The following is a 23,040-nucleotide window of genomic DNA, read 5'->3' as shown; positions in this document are numbered from 1 at the left end:
CACTGAACATGTAGGTTGTGCTGAGGAGGCATCTGTCTCATCATTGACCACAGAATGGAGCTTGAGGCACTTAATTTACCGACACACTCATCGAATGCTTAAAATTGTACAAGTGATCCAATTTTTTTGCGTGCCTCGCTTTCTCAATTTTAATTGTTCACTTGACTATTTAAAATAAATAAATGGCAGTAAAACTAGCTTCAGGAATGCAGTTGAGGGTGGAGAGCCAAACCAGATCACTGGCAGGGGTCTGCGCTGCTGAGGCCGTGTGCAGCTGTGACATGGGACCCTGTGTCCGGCAGACAGGCTCTGGTGTTGCATCTGGATGGCAACTGAGCCCTGCGTTTCTCATTATAGGGTGGGGATGTCTTGGCCTTACATCAGATCACCACGATTAGTTCTTTACAAGACCTTAAACTGAAGTTAAATCTGGCCTATAAGCATGGCTCTAAAAGCTTAGGAACGACCTTTAAATAGAATTTATCCCATCCTGGTGAATTTTCCTTGACCATTTTTTTTTTTTTTAATTTTTGATTTTTCCCCAAAGGAGAGTCGCTGAGAGTAGACCTGCTCTAAGCATTGACATGTATGCAACCTAAACCTATTTAGGTTCTCTGTGAAGCAAGTCACTATTACAAAGTACAGTTTTAAAGTTGTGGCCTCTGACTTTCAAATGCTGACTCTGCTACAATGTGACCTGACTTATATTCAACCAAGTGCGTTTCTATTTTAGAAAATTTATGTATTATTTTAAATAGCTTTGTCTGAATGAAATTAGAGTAAATATTATTTTATTTTTTCCTGTAGGATAAAATTTTACGAGTTTCAGAGGTGATTCACATAGCAAAAGTGCCTATAGTGCTGCTCTGCATTTGCTTATAGCGTTATATTTGCTTTAGCGTTGTCAAATCTTGCTATATTTGCAATGCCTTCAATTTTGTAATTAGAGAGTTTGCTATTTTTTCTCTCCTCAGATTTATACTGCACCAAGAACAACTGCTGCTTCAGAAACTGCATCTGTGGTGAGTTTATATTTGGGATGTTTTTAAAATGCTTGAAACTAACTGCATGTAAATAAGAATGTGTGGGATTCTTTTTCTTTCCTGTTTATTTTTATTCCATACTCTCATCCCAGCAGTCATTTGTTTAGCTTTTCATTTTGCAAATAGTATGCCTGGAAAACAGAATAAAATTTGAAAAAGTAGTACTTTTTCTATAGTTGCAGCATAGTTCCCATCTTGATCTCAAAATAGGCTGCATGTTGGTTTAGGAAATATGAACTAGAAAGGTAACTTCCATTCCAAAGAAGATCTAATGCTTCTGCTTTAAAAAAATGGAAATATGAACCTTCCTTTGATTTAAAATCAGACTTCATGTAGTGGTCTTAATATTTATTTTGATTACTGTTTGGAACAAGCCTTTATGTGTCTAAATTAAAGTTGTATAGGAAATAGTATATTAAAGGCATAGAAATTGGTGTGTGAAATTTTATTGTTCTTTATCATAAGGTTAAAGATTTAGTACCAAAGATGATACAGCTTGACTTCATGTTAATTTTATGAAGAGTTTCAACTGTTTCCCCTGATACAGTAATTGAAACCCACAGTTTTCAGTCAGTTTGGCAGAACTTGTATTCTTTAAAAGAGACTAATCAGCATATAACGTAACCTTAAGATGAGAGTAGTCCTTAAAAAGTAGAAGCTAGTCCGTAATTTCTTTAATCTTCCAACAAGTGTGCTATTTTAATGGGAAGACTTACACATTTTTTTTTAAGATTAAATAAATCATACTTGAGGGTGGATGGTGTTAAAAGACAAAATTCTGGGTGAATGTTTGAATAATTTTTTCTTATTCCCTAATTTTATCATGCCTTTCCAGTCCGTTGCACCGAAATATGTGTATACTCCTCTGAATCATCTCAAAGATGGAACTATAGTGAATTTGTATGGCATTGTGAAATTCTTCAAGACTCCGTATGTAAGCAAAGGAACTGGTATGTAATATATTCAAGAGATTTAAAACTTCCTACTCTAAACAGAAGTGTTCTTACTATGTTTGTTAAAAATCAACCAGAACAACAAATTCAAGTGATTCCTTGACCATGGTTCTCAGCTAACATCAAACAAGTAGGTAAGGGATATCTGAGTTGGTTTAGGCAGACTGGTGGGAATAGCAAATAAAGAAAATATTTATCAAGCTAATCCTATCAGTATAAAACAGGGAAAAGGACCCGTAGAAAAAAAAATAAATTACAAAAGCCCGGCACCTGTCCTTGTGGGAAAGGATTGTTGTGTAATTATGTGCAATTCTTCCTTGAGATTTTGACAATAAGTGTTACGATACGCTATAAATGCGGTGCTAGCATATTTCTTACTTGTAGAAGCTGTGCAAGTACTGAATCATTTTTTCTCTCTGTGAGGTGAACACTTACCGACTGTGCAAGTTTTGCTAGAAGATTGTACCATTTTGCTAGGTGCTCAGTAAGTACACAGCTAGGTGATATCCCTGCTGAATTCAATTAAGCAGTAGAATTTCTTATTTGATTCAGAATTAATCAAAGTATTTTCTGCTTCTTATAAATTTACTGTGCATTTTAAGGCTGCAGGGTTTTTCCCCTTCTAAATTGAACAAAAAAGAATAGATTATGACGGTGACTGTTGATTTTTATGGTCTTAATTATGCATGCAAGTTTCTTGAATAATGTCAATAGCCATGAATTTGGCTTCTAAATACAGAAATTTAAGAAGAGAGCATTAAATCAGAACAAAGAGTTAGTGGCTTGTCTGCAACAGATTTTGCAACCTTTTGCGAACTGATCTGTTTGATCTTACTTGCTCAAAAGCGGCTAGCAGCAGTCTGAAGGTGATGCCCTCAAGATAAGGCATTAAATGCCTTTGTGAGAAGACAGTCCTACACCTGCAGTACCTTGGCTTCCAGAGTGAGGTTTCCTTACAGTTAGATAGCTTAAAACATAAGTGAAATAGTTGAAAGCTGTGCAGACACGGTGACATACCCAAAGAAAGTTCCAAGTCCAACTAAGGTTCAACTAATGGCTCCACTTTTTGAAGACCAAGCAGTCTTCAGCCTTTGAATCAGTTTAGAGTGTATGAGAGGGAGAAACGTCCTTGAGGTCTGTGCAAACGTGTGCATGCTAGTTTCAGTATGTTCATCTGAACTATATTGATATAATATGTATTGTGCGCATGCTTAATTACTTCCATTTGGTGCATCTAGTATTCCTCTAGATAAATAGACACACTGGTATGAAAGACCCTATGGAAAGGAAATTTTTTTTGCTCTGACTTGTAGCTAAAGTGTGGCTTCACTGTACTTGTAGTTAAAGTGTGGTCTAACACTTGCCCATAGGAAAAACAAGACACATGTGGGCTCCTCTCTGGGCTATCGAGCGTCAAGGCAGCCACCAGCCCAGTCAGCAGTCATAGATAGTTACGTTATGCAGAGCAACATATGATTTTTCAAGAATATATCAGACTGAATATATATATTGTATATTCAAGATTATATTAGGTCCACAAGCTAATGAATGGCTTTTGGGAATTTAGCAGCATTTTTACATACTGTTGACCGTGTCAACAGAAGCAGCCACGTATCCGCAGCAGCAGGGCTCAGTGCCCTGGTGTCCACAGGAATGCGGTTCGGTGCTTCCCAGGCACTTAGTTGTCAAAATGTATTCCCATTGGTGTTTATTATAGGTGGTGACAAGGCTTGCTCCTAGAAAACCTTTCTACATTTTTAGTCAATGTTGAGAACTCAGTGTTTCCCAAAATAACTCTGAAACATAAACAAAAATCAAGTCTGAAGAATACAGGATAATCTAATTTAAGCATTTACATTTAAAAGCAGATGTAGTCATTAAGTTGGGAACTGAGCCAGTAACAGTCCATCTGTTTTTTTAGTAAATATAGTGCATGCTGGGTTTTTTTCCTCGTGAGAGTAAATTAAAATGAGTATTATCATATTCTACGTAGTCATTGATACAGTAAAGTTACTTTGCTAAACAAGAAATTGCAAATCTTTAAGACAAAACATTGTTTTGTATAGGAAAAAGCAAATGTTGTTAGAGAAGGCTGTGGAAAAGTTGGATGTCACTGTTTTTTCAGAAAAAAAATGTATTCTGATAATATTGTAGTCCAGTAAACGTGGAAAAGTACAAATTCCAATTGCTTTACATTATGAAAGTTACAACACAACCGATATTCCTAGTTGTAAATAAGAAATAATAGTAAGTGCAAATATCCGCAGGAACTCAGTGCGTTTAGACTGGAAACGGAAAAGTGTTCTGGCATCTAATAAGAAATGCAAACTTCCATAAAATACTAAATTAAGTGTATGCATGTTTGCTGTGGGTATAGCAAATCAAGTTATACTGCTAGCTTAGAAGTAATTGTAATAAAAATTATTCTGACCCTAAAGCAGAATACTTATGGAACTGTGGTGTGATTTACCTACAGTTAATACTTAAATAATACTTAATACTTTAAAAGTATTAATTCAAAGAAAGACTTCAAAGGTCGGAGATGGGTTCCCAGACATTAGTGCATGGGTGGTGGTAGGTTGCCTGGGGGCTTAAGGAGAAGGGCTCGGGGCTGCCAGATTTGAAAAAGGGTTGGAAAAGGGGAAAGCGGAGTCTCCTGGGTGTCTCTGGCGAGGCGCCGGCAGCGGGGGCTGCGGGGGCCTCTGTGAGGAGCGGCCGGGGCTGCCCCGAGCCGGACACAGCCGGTTCCAGCCGGTTCCGACCCACCCACCCCAGGGCACGGCTGAGCCCCGCAGACAAGATGGTGGAGCCTCAGGGAAAATGTATTTGAGAAAGGGCAAAACAGCCTTGAGAAAGGCTGCACAGCCATGAGGAGTGAGTAAAAAAGTGTGAGAAACAGGCCTGTGACACCGAGGTGAGGGAAGGAGGAGGAGGAGGAGGAGGCGCTCCAGGCGCCGAAGCGGAGATTCCCCCGCAGCCCACGGAGAGGCCACGGTGGAGCAGACCGATCCACGCTGCAACCCATGCAGGACTCACACTTGAGCAGGGTTATCCCAGAGGACTGCAGCCCATGCAATGATCCACGCTGGAGCAGGGAAAAAGTGTGAGAAGGAAGGAGCAGGAGAGAAGAGGAACTGTTACAGACTGACCATAGGCCCCATTGCCCGTCCCCCTCCACTGCTCCAGGGAAGCAGGGTGAGGTAGAGATGTTGGGAATGAAGAAGTGAAGTTGAGCCTGAGAAAAAGGGGTGGGGGGAAAGGTGTTTTAGTCTTTGTTTCTCACTATCCTACTCTATTTTTATTGTCGATACATTAAATTAATCTTCCCCAAGTCGAGTCTGGTTTGCCCATGATGGTAACTGGTAGGTCATCTCCCTGTTTCTATCTCAACCCATGAGCTTTTCCACCTCATTGTCTCCCTCCTCCTGTTGAGAAACGGGAGTCAGAGAGCGACTAGGTGAGCACCTGGCACTGTCCAAGTTTTTCAGACTTTCCTCTTCTTTGGGTCATAATAAAATGAGGATAAATGTGGAGAAGTGGTCTTGGAAAACAAGTTTCCTTTGAAGATAATCTCAGGGAATGAAAAATCTCTAGCTTAAAAAGAAGAACAATAATAACACATAGTATTTATGCTTTCTCAAATGGAAGGACCAAATAGATTCACAAAACTTCTTTTGGGTGGGAGATCTCATCACCAATACTCCTTCCTGCTTGACGTGCCACTAAAATCTGTAAAAGGCTTCATTGTAAAGATACAAGTATAATCTAGAACTATACAGAGCAGAGAACAGTATTTTGGTTTTAATGAAAAAGATTGATAATTTATTTCAATATTGATTTACTCTATTTGGTCTTCTCTGCGCAGGCTGACAAACATCTTTTTCACTGTAGTGAGTGTCTCAAAATCTTTGTCATGCTGTCTGGTGATTGCTTGCTTATGCTAGTCCTGTTCAAATGCTATCAGTCTTACAATAGCTATGTAGTATATAGATATATGGAATACATATATATATATATATTTCAGAAATTGGGTGGTCACTGATATTCTCAGCCTGAAATTGTAATAGATTTCTTAGCTATATGTTTATAAGGAACTGAAAAGATTAGCTTTATCTATAATAATTCAGGATATTGCCAGTGGTGAAAGGTACTTTCCTCTTGAAAAATATTGTAGGTTTAAAACTCAGTCTTAAAAGCAAAGAAATAAAACAAACCCCACAAATCTTTTAAAGGTTTTGTTTCCTTTCTTCACATTGCTGGCAACAAAAAGGATAAGAAGGAAATGAATCAAATGTAGAGAGGACTACTTTTATTCTTTGAGTAAATTACAGAAGGGCAGTTCTTGAAAGATCACATGTTGTCTAGATTTGTCATTTGTCCAGCTGCTTTAACAAGACTTTGGAGACCTGGGGACTTTGAATATCTTAATTAGACAAGCATTGATAGCTGGAAATTATTGACAGCCATTCTTTCCAGATATGTAACAATAAAGCTAGGTGCACTGATTATCAAAGTAGTATGTCTCTGAAACAACTAGTACAGATTTTTGCAACTGATTTCTTTGACAAGATAATCACTTCAGTTTCATAAGTAGTAGAATTTAATAGGGAAAATGATGGTTTACTTAACAACTAGTCCTTGCCTAGATGTCATTAATAACTTCCTAATGTATCTTCCCTGTGTATTTTCAGTTGGTAATATAAAAAAAAACCAGCCCAAACTCAGCAATGTCAGTGGAGATCAGTGTCACGATTTGGAAAGCTTCTGATTTATGAAGAGAGTTGTGATTCACTTGCTGTTTTATCATTAAAATCTCTAAAGAAGTTTTAATTCATTTGGGCTTTACTGTAAAAATATTCACTACTCAGTTAAGGATGTCAGTGTTGGTTTTTGGCTTTTTTACGTAACCCAGGGTTATGTCTGCTTGAGAGGGTGCAAAATGCTCAATTATTGCTCTGAATTGCCAAGGCATGAAATGGCTCTTGTCAGAAAATTCTGTAGTTGCATTAGATCTCACACAATTCTGCACTAATGCATTATCTTTCTGACACTGTGTTAATAGAATCATAGCTTTAGGCTGGAAGCATGGGCAGTGGAGCCACAGTGCTTACTCCATATGGGTCTTTATTCACTATATAGATGTGCCCCTAGGTATGAGATATTGCTCCTTCTTCCATGTGTTAAAGTTTAAGGCTGAAGCTTTGCACTCTGTTCCCACTGAAAGCAAGTGGTATCTAATTTAGCCTTGTCAGTTTATATAATCTATAATTAAATGTTCATCGTATCGATTACCATTATCGCATTAGATGAATGTTACAACACCGATGAATGAAATGAGTTTTCAGTATGATTATAAATTATTAGTTATTCCATAGAATGTGGTTTTAACTGAGCATGCTTCAGCTCAGGTTGTGCAGTCAGGAATGTCTGTACATGGAATTTTATGTGTTTTGAAAACTGAGTACTTCCAAGAAAGTACTTCAGGTCCTGTTTGGCACAACAGGCTTTCTGTCTGGAAGGTCTGTTAGAAGTGTTTAAAATTACATTCTAGCTTTCCTTCCCCAATAGTTTAAGAGTCTTAGATATTTAAAATTTTTTAACGAAGGTGATTCTCTCCTCTCTTAAGCCCAAGGACATCTCAAGTATTCAGCTTCAGTAAAAACAGTAAATATAGAAGAAAAAAAAAAAAGAACCTCTGCCTTTGTAGTGTCCAATTACAGAGATTGTGTGCTTGACCATGAAAACTTTTGGGACATTACAATGTGACACTACTGCTTCCCCAGCTCTTTCTCTTTCTTTCTGCAGATATTAATCAGTGTTTTCTATAATGCAGGAGAGAATTATGGCAAGAAGAATCCTTGCAGCTAGTAAACAATAAGTCATAAGAGTTATGTCCCATTTTCCTGGGGAAACCCCCACCTAGCTTGTTCTCTTAGTATATTCATATGTCACATATTGAAATAAAGTCTCATTTTAGCCTAACTAGACATGCATGTGGATGGTAACTGTAAAAATTAATGAAAGGTAGCATTTTCAGAAAGTACGCTTCTAAAAACCTTGCACAGTTCCAGGTCAGCAGTTCTACATGCCCAAAATACAGCTTAAGAACAATAAATCAGATTCTCAAAGGTATTTTGAAGGCCTAAGTTTTATTTTATTTTCATTTTTTATTTGATCTGGTGCCAAATTCATCAAAATTCTTAACCCAGAATTTGTTTAAAACTACGTAGCTGAAAATAAATTACATGTGGGCAACTTGAATGAAAACAGTAAATTTTTAGTAAATAGTAGCAAACCAACTTTAGAGTACAAAGAAAACTAGTCACAGACTGTTGTGGTATCTGATGCTCTGTTTGTGAGGAAGCAGACTCAGGGTTAAATCTGCAGTAGTTTTGTTCTTTAAAATATTGTGTTTTGGTTTGTTTTTTTCCAAATCAGAATATTGAGCATGTATTTAAATTTTGCAGAACAGAATAAAAACTGTTGCAGAGGAGAAGATAGTGATTTAATTTCTGGAGCCTAAAGATGAGAGTAATATTCTTTTACCTTCTGTTCACAGTGGTTTGAGTGTGCTTCTTTTTAAAATACTTGCTGTTTCCTATTATCTAATATTGAAAATAAATAAAAGTTTAAAAAAATTTAAAAAGTAAATGAAAAATTAAACAGTTGGATAAATAGTTAATAGAAAGAAATCTCCAGACAGTTACTTTGATCTACAATTTACAAATGCTGGCATCAAAGCATCTGTTTAGCCAGATGCTTCTGGTAGTTACTGAATGTTTGTATCCCTTAAGTGCATTGCCATGCTAGAAATAACAAGGTGTAGTAAAATATCTTCAGTTTCATTCTTTAGAGGTTTTGTTTTGGGGTTCTGCAGTGTCTGTGTTTGTATGTACATACACACACAGATATATGGGGAGTGTGTGTACATTTGTATTATTTTTCTTCTTATGTTTTGCTGAATATATTGGTAAATTAGCTGGTTCAACTGCTTGGTTTTAGTCCAAAGACACTTGTGCATTGAATGGCCTCAGTAATTCTTGGAAACAGCATTAATGGTTCATGTAGTTTTGAGGAGAGAATAATTTGCTCCAATAATCTCACTCTCTTTTTTGTGTCTATTGAAATATAAGAAACAGAAGGCAATCTCTAATCAGAGTCCTTCATTGCCAATAACATTGTCAACGACCTTTTTATCTCTTTGCAGGGGGAAGTTATTGATCCAGGATAGCGGGTTTTCCACTTAAATGTTAGTCAGGAATAGATACGCGATTGCCCAAAAAGGGATTAGTAATTAGATCAATGATTTCTACCTTAAAAAAAAATAGACAAGCATATTTGTTAGGAACTACTGAAGTCCTCGGTAAAACAAAAATAAGCATGTTTAATCAGTAAGTACTGAATGCCTTCCTACAACTTCAGTAACTATGAATCTGCAAGGCTTTTGTAGACGTTCTGGTTTTCTTACAATGACAGAAAAATAAATTTGTAAGTGAAGCTGTGTGTTTTGGGGGTTTTGTTGGTTTTTTTAATGTATCTTTACACTGTAGAGAGATGCTGACTTTCTGACCATGTTAATGACTGATGTAACAGTCCATAAAAGGTCCAAAATGCTAAAGCATTTATAAAAAGAAAGCTCTAATCTGAAGAATGAACCTAAACCATCATTACAGTGGAAGAAACTTTAACTTTTTAATGACTGTTACAATTGTACAGGGCTACAAAACATTCATGTTTCAAACTTTAAAATCAGGACCTAGAAGCTTGGAGATCAACATTCTCCATGTAGTTAATGTAACCTTTCACTGATCTTGACTTGGTATTTTATTGATTTTAAGATAGTTCTTGCAATAGTCATTAATTCCTTTGCCTAAATTTCTTTTCTAAAAAGCTGCTTCACCATGTAGTTGTGGGTTTTTTTATGGGACGAAATAAAAACCCAAATCATAAGTTAAAGTATTTTTAAAGAACATTAAGGACTAGTCTGAGAGGGTATCAGGAGCATACAAGACAGATGCATCACTGTATTTCCTCTTTAAAACAAACATTGCTTTTATCTCCTTGTTAGCAATTCTGAGGTGTTACAAGCATCCTTACAGATAGCTATCCATTGCTGGTGGTCCCTCGCATGATGTTAAGCTTGAGTAGGAGTACTTGTTCATAATAATTAAGTGTATTAAAAAACCCCATAGGTGCAATTTGGAGTTCTGTGTAGTATCAGCCTAAAACCAATGCTTTTACTGAGTCAATCTAGTATGAAAGTAAAAACTTTCTTTTCTAGTATAAATTTGTTGACATCTATGGTGTTACACTTTTAAGACAGATTATTACAAGTAAAAATTACCAGAGGTAAAATTTCCCTTCTTAAGAGAAGTTATCAGTGGAGTAAATTTATCTAGTAAAGGAAAATTGACACCAATATGTGAACTTCCTTAACTTCCTTTTTTTGGTTTTCTGGGTTTGTTTGGGTTTTTTGGGGTTTTTTGGTAGCTTGGTAACTGAGGGATTTTGCTTCACTGAAAAGTATATTGTGAAAAATCAGACGTTTGAGCAATGACATTTATTATATAGTTTCCTGTAACACTGGGACGTTATTTAAATTCAGCAATTCTCTTTAGAGTCTGACTCTCATTATTTGTGCAGAAAAGTGAATTCAATCACTAAACTATAATCCTGCTATGGAAAGCAGAAAGCAACTTTCGCATTCCAGCTGGAGAACGAAAGACAGGTGACTTTATTTTTAACCTTCAAAAAGGACTTGCTGGATGAAAATTTCTTTTAAAATAAAAAATCAGTCTTTATGCTTTGTTCTTGAAGAGCTTAATTTTAATTAGGTTTATTGTAGAAGTGATGTTTTGAGGTCATACTTAAGAATGGAACTCTAAAACTATAGAGACAACCTATATTATGTATAAGGTGTTTTCTGTCAATATAAAGCAAGTATAATATTTTATACCACTTCAAGCAGGATGATTATTAGTCTTTTGAGCATGCTAATTGCACAGAAAATAGAGGGAGTGTGTTAACTTTTTCCCCCTTAAATAGGCAGCTGCATACGTATGAAGCTAACTAGGTTATAGCATCACAGCATCAAACAGTTTTAATCTGGAATGCTTTTGTTCACTCTCAGTTCCTATGTTGGATTACATCAATGCACTGTAATGTGTTATTCTGTATTCTCAAAGGATTGTAAATCTATGAACCATATGGTTTTTTCTTATTAATTGCTCATTTTGCTCATATCGCTTTGCAGCAGACCTGTTAAGTTAACCTCTAGAATTCATACCCACAGAAATACAGTAGTAAATACTTGCAATTTTGTGTCAGCCCTTGGCTATACTTTATTCATGTCTGTTTATCCTGGCAGAGAATGTCAGATTAGGTGATACATGACACTTGGCCTTGTGCCTTTGGTGGGAGTGTACAAAAGAATACTGCTTAGCAACTTTTGAGCGCAATAGTTAAAAATTTATCATTACTGAGTTTGTGGAAAAATCTTGGTGAGGAAGAAGAGTATCTGTTTTATGGAAATACTAGAGATTTTTGTATCTGTAGGAAAACAAGTTTTTTTTTTCTTAGTAAGCCTTCATTGGATTTGTTCTTTCAATACTTCAGTCGCTCAAGTCATGAGATAATTTAAACTTTTAAGTTTAAATCATAGTAAGATTTAAGGGTATATTTGCTGGAAACGGCAAAATATTTCTTTTAAAAGCACAGGCAGTGCACATACAAGCATGTATTTTAATCCAGTCTAATCTACCTGTCTTCATGTTTGGGGAGTCTCTTCACTGAGTTTACATATGATAATTTTCTTCTTTAGACTGCCTTCTTACAGTTTTTATATAATGCAAATCTGATGGTTCTACTAGACTGGTAGTATTGTTTTTTTCAAAGCTGTCTAGGAATTATTTATTTATGTGTCTGTCTTTTTGTAAAAATGTAAGATGCAGATTTTATGCACTTTGTTTTAGCATTATAACATGTTTGTTCAGTTTCCAGGTATGTAAACTCTGGTTTAGTGCCATTATCTCTAACTTGTAGACTTATAGCTAAGGGAAGTTGGGGTTTTTTGTTTGTTTGGATTTTTTGTTTGGTGGTTTATTTTTGGGAGTTAAAAAAATATCTGTCACAAGCAAAACAGATTTGACTTGGGGAATTTAATTAATTGCCAGCTAACATAAACATTTAATAACTGATTCAGATATTGAGAAACAAAGAGGAGAAACATTTAAATGCGTAGGGAAGACACCTTTCCCCCACCTTTTCCCAGGCTGAGCTTCACTCCAGACACCTCTCCTTTCCCCCTTTCTAGTCTCCACTCCCTTCATTACTGCTGCAGGTCACTGTGTCTCTCAGGGGAGCAGATGGTGGCACAGGAGTTTGGGGTCAGTACGTAGCAGTTTCTTTCTGCTGGTATGTGTTGCTTACTCTTTTTTTACTCTGTATGTTCCTTCTTAGTGGTGTCCTCTGCTCCAGTGTGGGTTCCTCCATGGGCTGCAGCCCCTTTGGGGGAGTACCTGCTCTGGCATGGGTTATCCATGAGCCCCAGTCCCTTCATGACCGTACCTGCTGTGGTGTGGGCTTACCAACGGACTACAATCCCTAACTATTTGTAAAAGCCAAAGTTTTGTGTACATAAATGTATTAAGGTTGTCATCAGCTTGTAATTGTATTTGTCATTGTAATTCAGCCCTGAACTGTAAGTTTCAGTAAATGCTACCATAATAAGTATCCAAGACAAAAGCACTGTGTCTTCTTGATTAAAAGCAACTAGGACAAGACATGTGGATGTTTGAGGTTCTAAACATACAGCCAAATTGATATTGGGTGTTTGAAAAGTTCTCAGGCAGCTTAACCAGCTACCATGCTATGAAAGAGCAAGTGTAGTCTTACTCAATTTTATGTTTGTAAAATATCTGAGCACACATGCTTCTGTAAGCTGAAATGGAAACTACAGGTTTCATTTATGGCATCTGCAAATACTGGCCTAATCCAGGCTGGTTTTCTCTGTCATATATCTGTCTTGTTTTGAATTTACTTTTTAGATCATTAATAGAAGTGAAATTCTATTACTGAAGTTTAACTTGAAAAGGGCACATTTCAGATTCCTGCTATACTTCATGACTACTACTGTGTGACTCTATCCTTGCAGTATAGATCCTGCGTATTTTGTTGAAGTGAAAAATAAGTAACTTATGCTTTAATTTGCTTTTAGATCTTGTAGAACTCATTACCTGTGCAGAAGACAGTGCAAAAATAAATCTTTGAAAAGGGTTGTACAAGATTGTACGTATCCTTCTCATTTTATAGAGGAAGTAACTGAAACCTGAAAATATAGCATACCTGCTGCAGACAGAAGAAAAAGTTTTGTGTGTTCCTGGCTCACAGACCTCTGTTTGGTCACCCCTTTCATTTTCAGTTATTTGGGCTAATTATTAGCAAGATGGGACACACTTCAGTTGTTATGCTACTGTAGCTAAATTGACTTTGGAAGAGTTAGATAATGGCAGAAAAAAATTGGCCATATGGTTGTTCATCTCAAGTTCAATATCTGTATATTAATAACTCCATAATGCCTATTACTCATTCAAACACTTTTATATTTTACAGATTATTGCTCAGTTGTAACACTTGTGGACCCATCAAATGTCAAGTTAACGTGCACTCTTTTTAATGGAAATCTAGATTCCCTACCAAAAATTTACAAAGTTGGAGATATTGTTCGATTTCATAGAATAAAGGTACGTACTAGAATGTGGCGGGGTTACGTGCTTGCTTTTTTGCAGTGAGAGGATTGTAGGAATCATTTAATTCTTCATGTGCTGAAATTAACACTTGGAGACATTGGATAAAGCAACTGAGTGATAAAAGAACTGTGGTTGTGCTATGGACCAAAACTGGAAATAAACTATCAAATTTTTTAAACATCAGAGCACTGACCTGATACCTCTCTTTAAAATGTGTTAGATGTTGTTGTGACAACTTCAGAACAGCATTCTTTTTTTTGAATATTTGTTAAACTAGTTGGAAATCATGTGGTAATACTTCTAGGTGAACAGAATTTAACTGACATAAATGCGCACAATTTATTCCTCTTCAAATTAATAGAATTGAGGGATTACTTCAGAGCTTCTGTTGTGGAGCAGTTTAGATCTGCTGGAGAGTTACTCAAATGTAATCTATCTGGGGTTGTTAGTGTGCAACATGCTCTAGCTGCTTCTTTGATGTTTATCCTGGCTTACCCTGTATTTATCTGTATCAAAGGCCATGAAGGACTCAGTATTTATAGCTTTGGTACTGCTTCGGCTGGGTGTTTTTCTTATGCCTGCTGCAACTCTATAGGGAAGAGGAACCACAGTACTGAGACTGAACAGAAGTCCTGTAATGCTAGACCGTACTTAAAGAGGTGCAGAATAGTACCAAAGGTTTGTTTTTACCATGTTACATATTAATTTGCAAGATAATCATATATAATTATATAATTTAATTTTGCTTAAGATAATTGTAGCAAAAATGAGTAAATGTCCTGAAAGAGGCCAGTTAAAAAAAAAACAGTTTGCATATTAGAACATTCTTGAGAAATCTAGGAAACTTAGGATTGTACAAAAGAATGATGAAAGAGACAAAGGTCAGTAGTACTAAGCATGTATGGTTTGATATGCTGTAGCAGGAGAACAAAGAAAAATAACCCAACATGACAATAAATGCAAAAAGTGGTAAGATGTATACAGTAATTGAGATTTGTGTCACTGAGATTCAGAAACAATTTGTTATTCATGTATATTATATATACATTATAAATACTTACAACTGAGACAGAAATTAGCTAGCCTATTCTGCATTAATATAAAGCTTCCTTAAGGTCATCTTTATGTATAGAATTAGTAGTATTTAGATTTTGAAGCTTGTGTTGCTAATCAGTACCTGAGATGTGGTGTTAGTCTTGGATGTTCATCGATTTGACTTCGAATGGGAAAGTCTTATCCTATATTTTAAGTTCTCTCTGAATCCAGTGTGGGTGAGTGTTACACAGATATACTAATTTCTGAAATTCAGTGGAGGTAGAAACATGTTTACTGCTTCTGAAATCAAAATACATGTTACATAATATATGTGTGAAAAAAGAGAAGGTACAAAGGAGCTTGATTAAAAGAAAAGAACTGAAAAGTTGTATGTCTGTGGTAGGTTAATAGTGGATTTTTTTGAGACATGGGAAGTACAGGTTAAAAAACAAAAGAAGACCACTTTCAGAGAAGTTATGCATGCACCCTCTTTTATGCAAATCTAATAGTGTCTTAGCTGCGTTATTTACCTTTAATATAAACCTACTGATACAGTACATGTAAGGAACGTCACCATTCTCAAATTTTTGAGGAGATCATTCTAAAATCCTTATCAACTAGTACATGTAAGGAACGTCACCATTCTCAAATTTTTGAGGAGATCATTCTAAAATCCTTATCAACTAGTAACTTCTCCTCCTAGTAATGTTACTTGAAATAAAAGCCCTCAAAACCAAAAGTAGTTTAGAGAGGAGATATTACTTTATTTGATGTCGGGTGCTAGGGGGAAAACCCACAAATCTAGCACACTTTACTGGGGATATTCACCCATTATTTATATACAAAATATTCTCATAATTCCACCTACCTAATACATAACTCCACCTAGGCTTACATATCCATTAGGATGACCAAATAGCCTTTTTGCACATGCATATCAAATTTTGCTGTGTCGGAAAAACACTTCTGCGCAAGCGTGAGTGTCTTGGTGGTCGTTTGGGTAAGGAGACCCTTCATCACATTATCCTTTTAAGGTATTGAGTCATCTCAGGACAGTAAAAGTTTGCTGTAAGTTTGCCAACTTCTTGAAGATAAGAAGGATGGTCTTTGAAGTAGCCATAACTCTGTCCCAATTGGTATAGGGGTACATATTTCACGTGTAGAAGAACCTTGACATGATTAACTACTTCTGGTTGTCTCCTCATTATCACTATCTGTAACATCAGCTCAGTGACAAACTATTTTTACACAGTAAGAAGGTTAGTAAGAAACAACTATTTTAGAAAAAAAAGCAGAGGCCTGTCTTTGGTAACAGTAACATAGGTGTTGGAAAGGTCTGGTGATTCAGAGCTAATAAGAACTTAATGGAGAGGATTCTGTTGGGATTACTCTGGGTAGAGAATCATTTTATTTGCTCAGTATGTGTTGCAGAGAATGAAAATTTTAAGTGTCTTAGTAACTGAATTGAAAGATTATCCAGTCTTAATTACATGTCTGTTAATATTTCTTGAAGTGCATTTTTATGACTTCTTATGATGTTTTCTCATAAATTATAGTACTTAGTGGATTGCAGCACTGTATTTGGGCCTTCAAGCACAGTCAGTGCTCTGCAGAGAAGACTGTGTAGGAAATCCCCCCACCCCCCAACATAAAAGTTAGGCCTGTGATGTAATTGTCTGGGCTCCCTCTGTCTTTATGGCCAAGAAGCAGTTGTCTCAAGGGGAGTTTTCTTGGAACTTTTTTTTATGGTTCACTGTTGTCCTGGTTCCGGCAGGGATAGGGTTAATTCTCCCCAGGCTCTGCAGGGACACAGGTATTCCATCTGGTGTCTGAGCCTGCCCACTCTGGGCTGCCGGGGGAGGGGGGCAGGAAGTTGCTGCGTAGAGCCGGCTGGGGCATCCTGGTCTGGTTGGTGAGCAGCGGTTCTGGTTCCGTAATTGTGTTTGTATATTCCTCTGTCCGTGTTATTGTTGTTGTTTTCTTGTTCCTTCTGCTGTTCTGTTAAATTGCCTTTGTCTCAACCCACGAGTTTTGCCTTTTTCTTCTGATTCTTTCCCATATAGGGAAAACTCGAGAGAGTGGCACGTGGTTCTTTGTTGCCATCTGAGGCCAAACCACAACTGTGGATGTTCTTAATATCTTAGACTAATGCCTAATATTAAAGCCATTAAAGAGAGGGAAGACGCAACCCGCTGGTACTTACTAAATCTGCAGTATCTTATCCTCACTTGACTTGGGAGTTTTGGCGTATGCTCTGCCTTTCTTGTATTACTCAAACTTTGCCATGACAACAGAACTGTTAATTTCCTCATTATTTTTTTTCTAGTATTCCTTACTACCTCTGAGTGATTCACAAACAAGAATTTATTTCCTCCCTCACAGTGAAATGAATTGGTATTTGATTTACATTTTAATGTTTGGGAATTGGAGAAAAACGAAGCATGTTCTTATTTAGGTGTTCATTTTGTTCAGCATACTCTAGTTGTCTGATACAATCACGGTCTAGGATGTGTTTTGGAGGGTCTTTTTCCAGAATACACAGCATTATAGAGCTCTGTCACTCATGTGGAATACTTGGAGGATGAAGACCAAAGGAACAACGTCTCATTCTAGACCTTACTTATATGACTTCCTCAGCATAACTCAATCTCTGTAGCAATTACAAAGCATTAATTCTCTAGCTTTTTGTCACAGTAATCTTGACATTATTCTCCTCTCTCACTTTCGTGCCTTGACTTCTTCTGTACATAGGCTCCAGTTGCTGGGGTGTTTCCATGTTTTAAAATCTCTGTGGTTCAGTTCAGACAGGTCTGAAACCCACGCTGTCTTGGACCAGTGGCTCTTAGATGCCATTCTATTCTGTGTTGGGTAGCTGTGCAGTCAAAAATAGAAAAGAAAGAACCCAAGGAAATAAGCTGGATACCTAAGTGAACTAATTTTTTGTCTTGACACAATGGAAAACCTATATTTTATTCGTTTGTGTTTTTCCATCAAGTCTCTGCCCCAGCTATTCTAGACCATTTTTGAAGTTAAAGGGCAGTCATCTGTCTCTAAAACTTTGTGATGCTGAGTGAATGGGGAGAATTGAAGAGCATCCCTTTGTGACTTGGAACCCCCATCCCCTAGCATAAGGTAAATTTTTTTATCCATTTTCTAGAAAGAAATCCTTTTTCATAGCCATCGTGTATAAGAACAAATCAGAAGAGTTTGTGGTTAGTATATTTTGTTCTTTTTTTTGCACATATCCCAAGTTTCTGTCTTGGCTTTTGGTGGAGTTTCACTTGAAATATAATCCATGTGTAGGCATTTTTCCCAAATTCCTACAGATCTTTTTAAACATTCAGTACATTCAAAATATATAGTAATCTGTGCTGGGGAACTTTATGGATCTAGCAATAGTAGGTCTTAGTATGGCAAAGGGAGTGTTTCCAAGGATAGTAGTTGACTAAAAGAAGTGCATTATTTAAAGAGTTTGCCTGGGGAGGTTCTGGAATCATATGCCTGGAATTTTTCAAGGCTCAACCAGCCAAAGCCTGGTGTGACACAGTGCTAACAACAGCCCTGACCTGACGATGAGGTGGGACTTCATGATATCCTGAGGTCCCTGCCAACCAAAATTGCTGTAGTTCTGTGACTGGGCCATACCCTTCTAGTACTTGGACAGTATCCCTTTTCAGTGCAGTCATCTGTAACCCTGTCTCTACCTTCATAATATTCAGATCAGATTCTCTGTTTGAGAAGGAGGAGATTTTTTGGTCACTGCTTATTTGCATAAGGTATCTTGCTTCTATGTCAACTGAACCCTGTTTGGGTCACACAGAGTGGCATGTGGTTGTATGCATGTGTTTAATTGAGGGGAATACATTGTTCACCACAGTAACTACAATTCTCACAGATACATTGCCTGTAGACAATTTTGAACTCTTCACTAGGATCTCACATATACTACATTTCTGCAGTTAAGGGAAGACTGGGTAGCAGCATGTGAACATTGATCTTCTACTATTTTGTTGCCAACCATGAATCACAGAGATCATAAGTTTTTGACTTCTGGTTTGGTAAAAGATACCTTACAATGACGTCTTGAGCTGAACGTATACTCAAATTGGAATAGAAGTTTGGACAGTGCTTTTTACATGGTGCAATAATTCAAATAAAAAAAATCACCAAACCACAACACAACTTGATGTCTTGAAATAACTTTATATGTATAAGTAATAATCAGGTTTTAAGCTTAATGTACTCCTGTTTCAAAATATTATCTTGAATCCTGCTATTTCCACAAATCAATAGCTAATTTTTTTTTAGGAAATCTTCATTCTTAGTATAAGAGCACGTACATTACCTTAGCATATATTGGTTTACAAGGCATTTTTTTGGTACGCTAAGACGATCTGTGACTGCAGTGGTTTTGTAATAGTCCTTTGCTTCTGCAATTTAGCAGTCAGTTTTGATGGAAAACTACCTTGGAGATGCTATTATTCCAGCATACCCTACTTACTATTGCACTTTTCTCTTCCATTGCGTGAAGCGGGTAACACCAGCTTCTGTTAAAAAAAAAATTAATAATTAATTCAGGTGGTTTAGGTTACTGTAAATCTATTTATAAATATTTCAAGATTAGCTTCTTCTCACTGAGCATATTCAGGATAGAGTTGTACCCCATAGAAATCACTAGAGTTTATTGTCCATGCAGTCTGTTGAGGTGACATTTCTTTTGTTCTTTAGTTTATAAAAACTATGCCAAAGACTCCTGCAGGAATTTACTTGCTTGCTTAGAACAAGACAAATACATGCTTTCTGCTCTGTTTTTGTTTAGCTACCATTATTTATTGAATTTATTTAAAATTCTCAGGGAATTTTTTAAATGGTAGCCATCTGCCCTGCTTACCCATCCTTTCCCCCCACCGATTCTTTTTAAAATTCCAAAAGGCCTCTAGAAATGACACAAAAATCTACTGAGGGGGAACTGTCATGTATACAAAAATCTCAGATTAGCTCTTTTCCCTAAATTTAATCCAATTTCAAAATCATTTGTGTGAAGAAAATATAATTAGTTCACAGTATCACAGTTTAACTTGGTCTGAGATCTACTTAGAGAGCCATAACGAAATGACATTTGCCCATGGATTTTGTTCATTTTACGCTCCAGTGATTCCTTATCACTTTAGCAATGATTTGTTTTTAAAGGACAAGCCCAGAGAATTTCTGTTGGCCGTCATTTTTTCTGTTGGTCTGACATAAATAATTTTCCAGCTATGAAATATTTTGTTCTGTAACACATTCTACATTTACTTTTCCTGTTTGTTCTGCTGTTTGCTAAATAATGCTGTTGAATGCTGTTTACCTATGAGACCACTCAGTGGCTTCTCCACATACCTATGCCTAAGGACGTTTGATTTTGCTTCAAGATCATCCATTGGTAATTTTCTTTTCATGATACTTGAGGTTTACCTTCTCATGTATTTTGTTGCTTTTGTTATTTTATATCTGCCTTTCCCTACATTAAGGATGACTTTAAATCCACTAAATGAGGATACTAGGAGATGTCAGAAATACAGTATGCTCAAGCACAGCCTCATAAGTGCTCAAAACATGACATAAAGGATTTGGGAAATGGAGAAAATAGTCCATGGTGAAATACTAGTGGAAACCCAGGGACACAAAGTAGTTTCTTGAACTGCTTTCCTGGAAGATTTAGAGCCTTCATAAATAGGCTAGAGGTCTAGGACAGAATTTTTAGCAAGAAAGAAGTCAAGGTATTTTGATGATGATTTAAAAGAATTAGTGAAGAAGTAAGTAGGTAAATTGGAAATCAGAACACTTTGAGGAACATTTGACATGTCAGACAAGATACTTAAAAACATGCTTGAAATATCTTTTGATAGCGGATGAATGAGCAAAGTGATGAAAGAGACTTTTCCTCCCCTCTGGATGTTATCTATTTTGAGAAGGTATGGAATATGATGCCGGTGGCAGCAACTAAAGTAAATCTGTGTATTGGATAATGTCTTAGTGTTATAGTGGAACTTTTTTTTCCATATCATGGGTAATGGGCACGAGTTGATCATGAAACTATGTATTCTCCTGATTTATTTATTTATAATATTTATTATTATTTATTATTGGGACTCTTCAACCTGGAGAAGAGAAGGCTCGGGGAGACCTTATAGCAGCCTTCCAGTACCTAAAGGGGACTTACAGGAAGCATGGGGAGGGACTCTTTATCAGGGAGTGTAATGATAGGACAAGGGGCAATGGTTTCAGACTGAAGGGGGGTAGATTTAGATTGGATGCTAGAAGAAATTCTTTACTGTGAGGGTGGTGAGGCACTGGAACAGGTTGCCCAGGGAGGTTATGGATGCCCCATCCCTGGAATTGTTCAAGACCGGGTTGGATGAGGCTTTGAGCAACCTGATCTAGTGGGAGGTGTCCCTGCCCATGGCAGGGGGATTGGAACTAGATGATCTTTAAGGTCCCTTCCAACCCAAACCATTCTATGATTCTATGATTCATTGGCCTCTCTTATGTTATTAAGATCTAAACCTAAAGGTTAAAAGACTAAAGGTTTTCAGTGTTACAGTGAAGAAAAACTACATCATGAATTGATGTTCTGGAGAATGCTTAAGTAGAGGAAAGTTTATCCTAGAGATGATCCTTAATGCATTTATACTTTATGTCAAAGTAGCAGGGATTAAAGGAGTTTCTGTCACCAAGATTAAACTGCTTTGTTTATGAATTTCCAAGGAATACTTGATTGGTGTGCTTTTCAAATTTCAGTGTTATTATAAAATTTAGGCCTAAATCACTGGCGGTGTTCAGGTAAAAAATGTTGCTATTTAGGACTTCTGTCACATCTTTCAGATTCTGCAATTTTAAATCAGTAGGATTTTCAACCATTTGAAAATTGAGCACTGGGAATCCTAAACTATATTGTCTCCAAAAGCTGTATTCAGAAGTCTTGTTGCTTTTTTGGTAGGCATATTTTAATTAAAAATGGATGGATCAAAACAGGCAGTTTGAGATTTCTGGATAATGAGTCATGCAGTGCTTTGATATATATAAAAAGGTGCAGGGAACAATAAGACCAGACTAGATCCTTGAAGGAATGCTTCAGACATTGAACACTGTGTTTTATGTGGTAGCAGATACATAGCTAAATCAGCAGGATACAGGGAACCTGCCATTTGCAGGGCAGTAGACATAAGAGTAATTGTGAAAGCTGTGTTCATAATTCAAGGGGTGAAAGCTGGTCACTGTTTACTTTATAGAAAAAAAAAAAATAGCTCCTAGAACTGATGTTTTCTTTTTCAGTTTCTTAGTATCAGGAAATGGGGCTATTGCAAGAGGCAGGAAACAGGAGTCTGTAATACCTTTGCTCCACCATCGCTCTGCTCTGTGACCCCTAAAAATGACTTTCTCTTGTGCCTCAGTTTCCCCATTTGTAAAAGCAATCCTGATGTGTTCCCCACACAAACATTTTGAGATTTGTGAATAAAATACTTTGCACCAATGACCTATATTTACAGGTAGGTATTAGTCTGCCTCTTTAAAAAAGTTTGTGTTAGATTCTTTTTTGCTTATTCACTTTGTTTCCTTGTTAATGTTAATTTCCTAATTTTGTTTTTGTTTTGACTCCATTCTAATAGCACTAGGAACAAAAATAATCAATGGTTTATTCTTCATGGGCATGATAAAACAGAAATGTATGTATATTTCGATGCAGTGCAACCATTTATTTTTTTTCTTCATATTTTGTTACAGGTCAGGGAATACAATGGACAGATGCAGGGAATTACCAGTGCGGGATTTGCATCCTTGACATTTGATGGAACTGTAGGAGCGCCAGTAGTTCCTCGAACCTCTAGCAAAGTGTACACTTTCATGGATGAAGAACAGAAAACAATAGAAGAATTACGTGTTTGGGCAGCCAGTAATCTTTCCATCTCTGGACCAGGAGCAAAATTGTCTGGTGTTCAGCCAATGCTGTACTTTGACCTCACTTGCCAGCTGGTGGGAAAAGCAAAAGTGGATGGATCTTCTTTTCTTCTAAAGGTAGATTTATTTTTTTTTAAATAATTTTATTTATTTATTAAGACATTGTGATTCAGTTTTCAATAAAACCGGCATATTCATTTATTTAAATAATGTTATACATGTGTAATAATGTAATGTTATAATGTAATACATATTTTGAGGTTAAGCAAGTTTATGATCCTTGACCATTTTATTTCGATGAAAACAAAACAGAAATCCCAGTTC

General features: G+C 36.6%; 1 protein-coding gene across 9 annotated transcripts in view; it reads left to right on the top strand.

Moving 5' to 3' along the window:
- The window catches only part of POT1 (protection of telomeres 1), a 95,052-nt gene that overhangs the window by 22,211 nt on the left and 49,801 nt on the right, over positions 1 to 23,040 (top strand). For 7 of the 9 annotated variants that reach the window (XR_008466382.1, XM_054201173.1, XM_054201181.1 and 4 more), the window contains 4 exons: positions 975 to 1,022; positions 1,879 to 1,993; positions 13,607 to 13,737; positions 22,543 to 22,833. Coding sequence is in view for 8 of the 9 variants with exons in the window: in XM_054201173.1 (XP_054057148.1) it covers positions 975 to 1,022; positions 1,879 to 1,993; positions 13,607 to 13,737; positions 22,543 to 22,833 (585 nt within the window). In the remaining variant the exon portion in view is untranslated. Of the gene's footprint in view, positions 1 to 974; positions 1,023 to 1,878; positions 1,994 to 13,606; positions 13,738 to 17,796; positions 17,911 to 22,542; positions 22,834 to 23,040 lie in introns of those variants that run through there. The other 2 variants (XM_054201189.1, XM_054201198.1) reach the window with 2 other exon arrangements.

Source organism: Rissa tridactyla, chromosome 1 (assembly GCF_028500815.1).
Source record: "Rissa tridactyla isolate bRisTri1 chromosome 1, bRisTri1.patW.cur.20221130, whole genome shotgun sequence".
NCBI lineage: Eukaryota > Metazoa > Chordata > Aves > Charadriiformes > Laridae > Rissa > Rissa tridactyla.
Note: the sequence above shows the minus strand (reverse complement) of the source record. Positions and strands in the feature narration are given on the sequence as shown.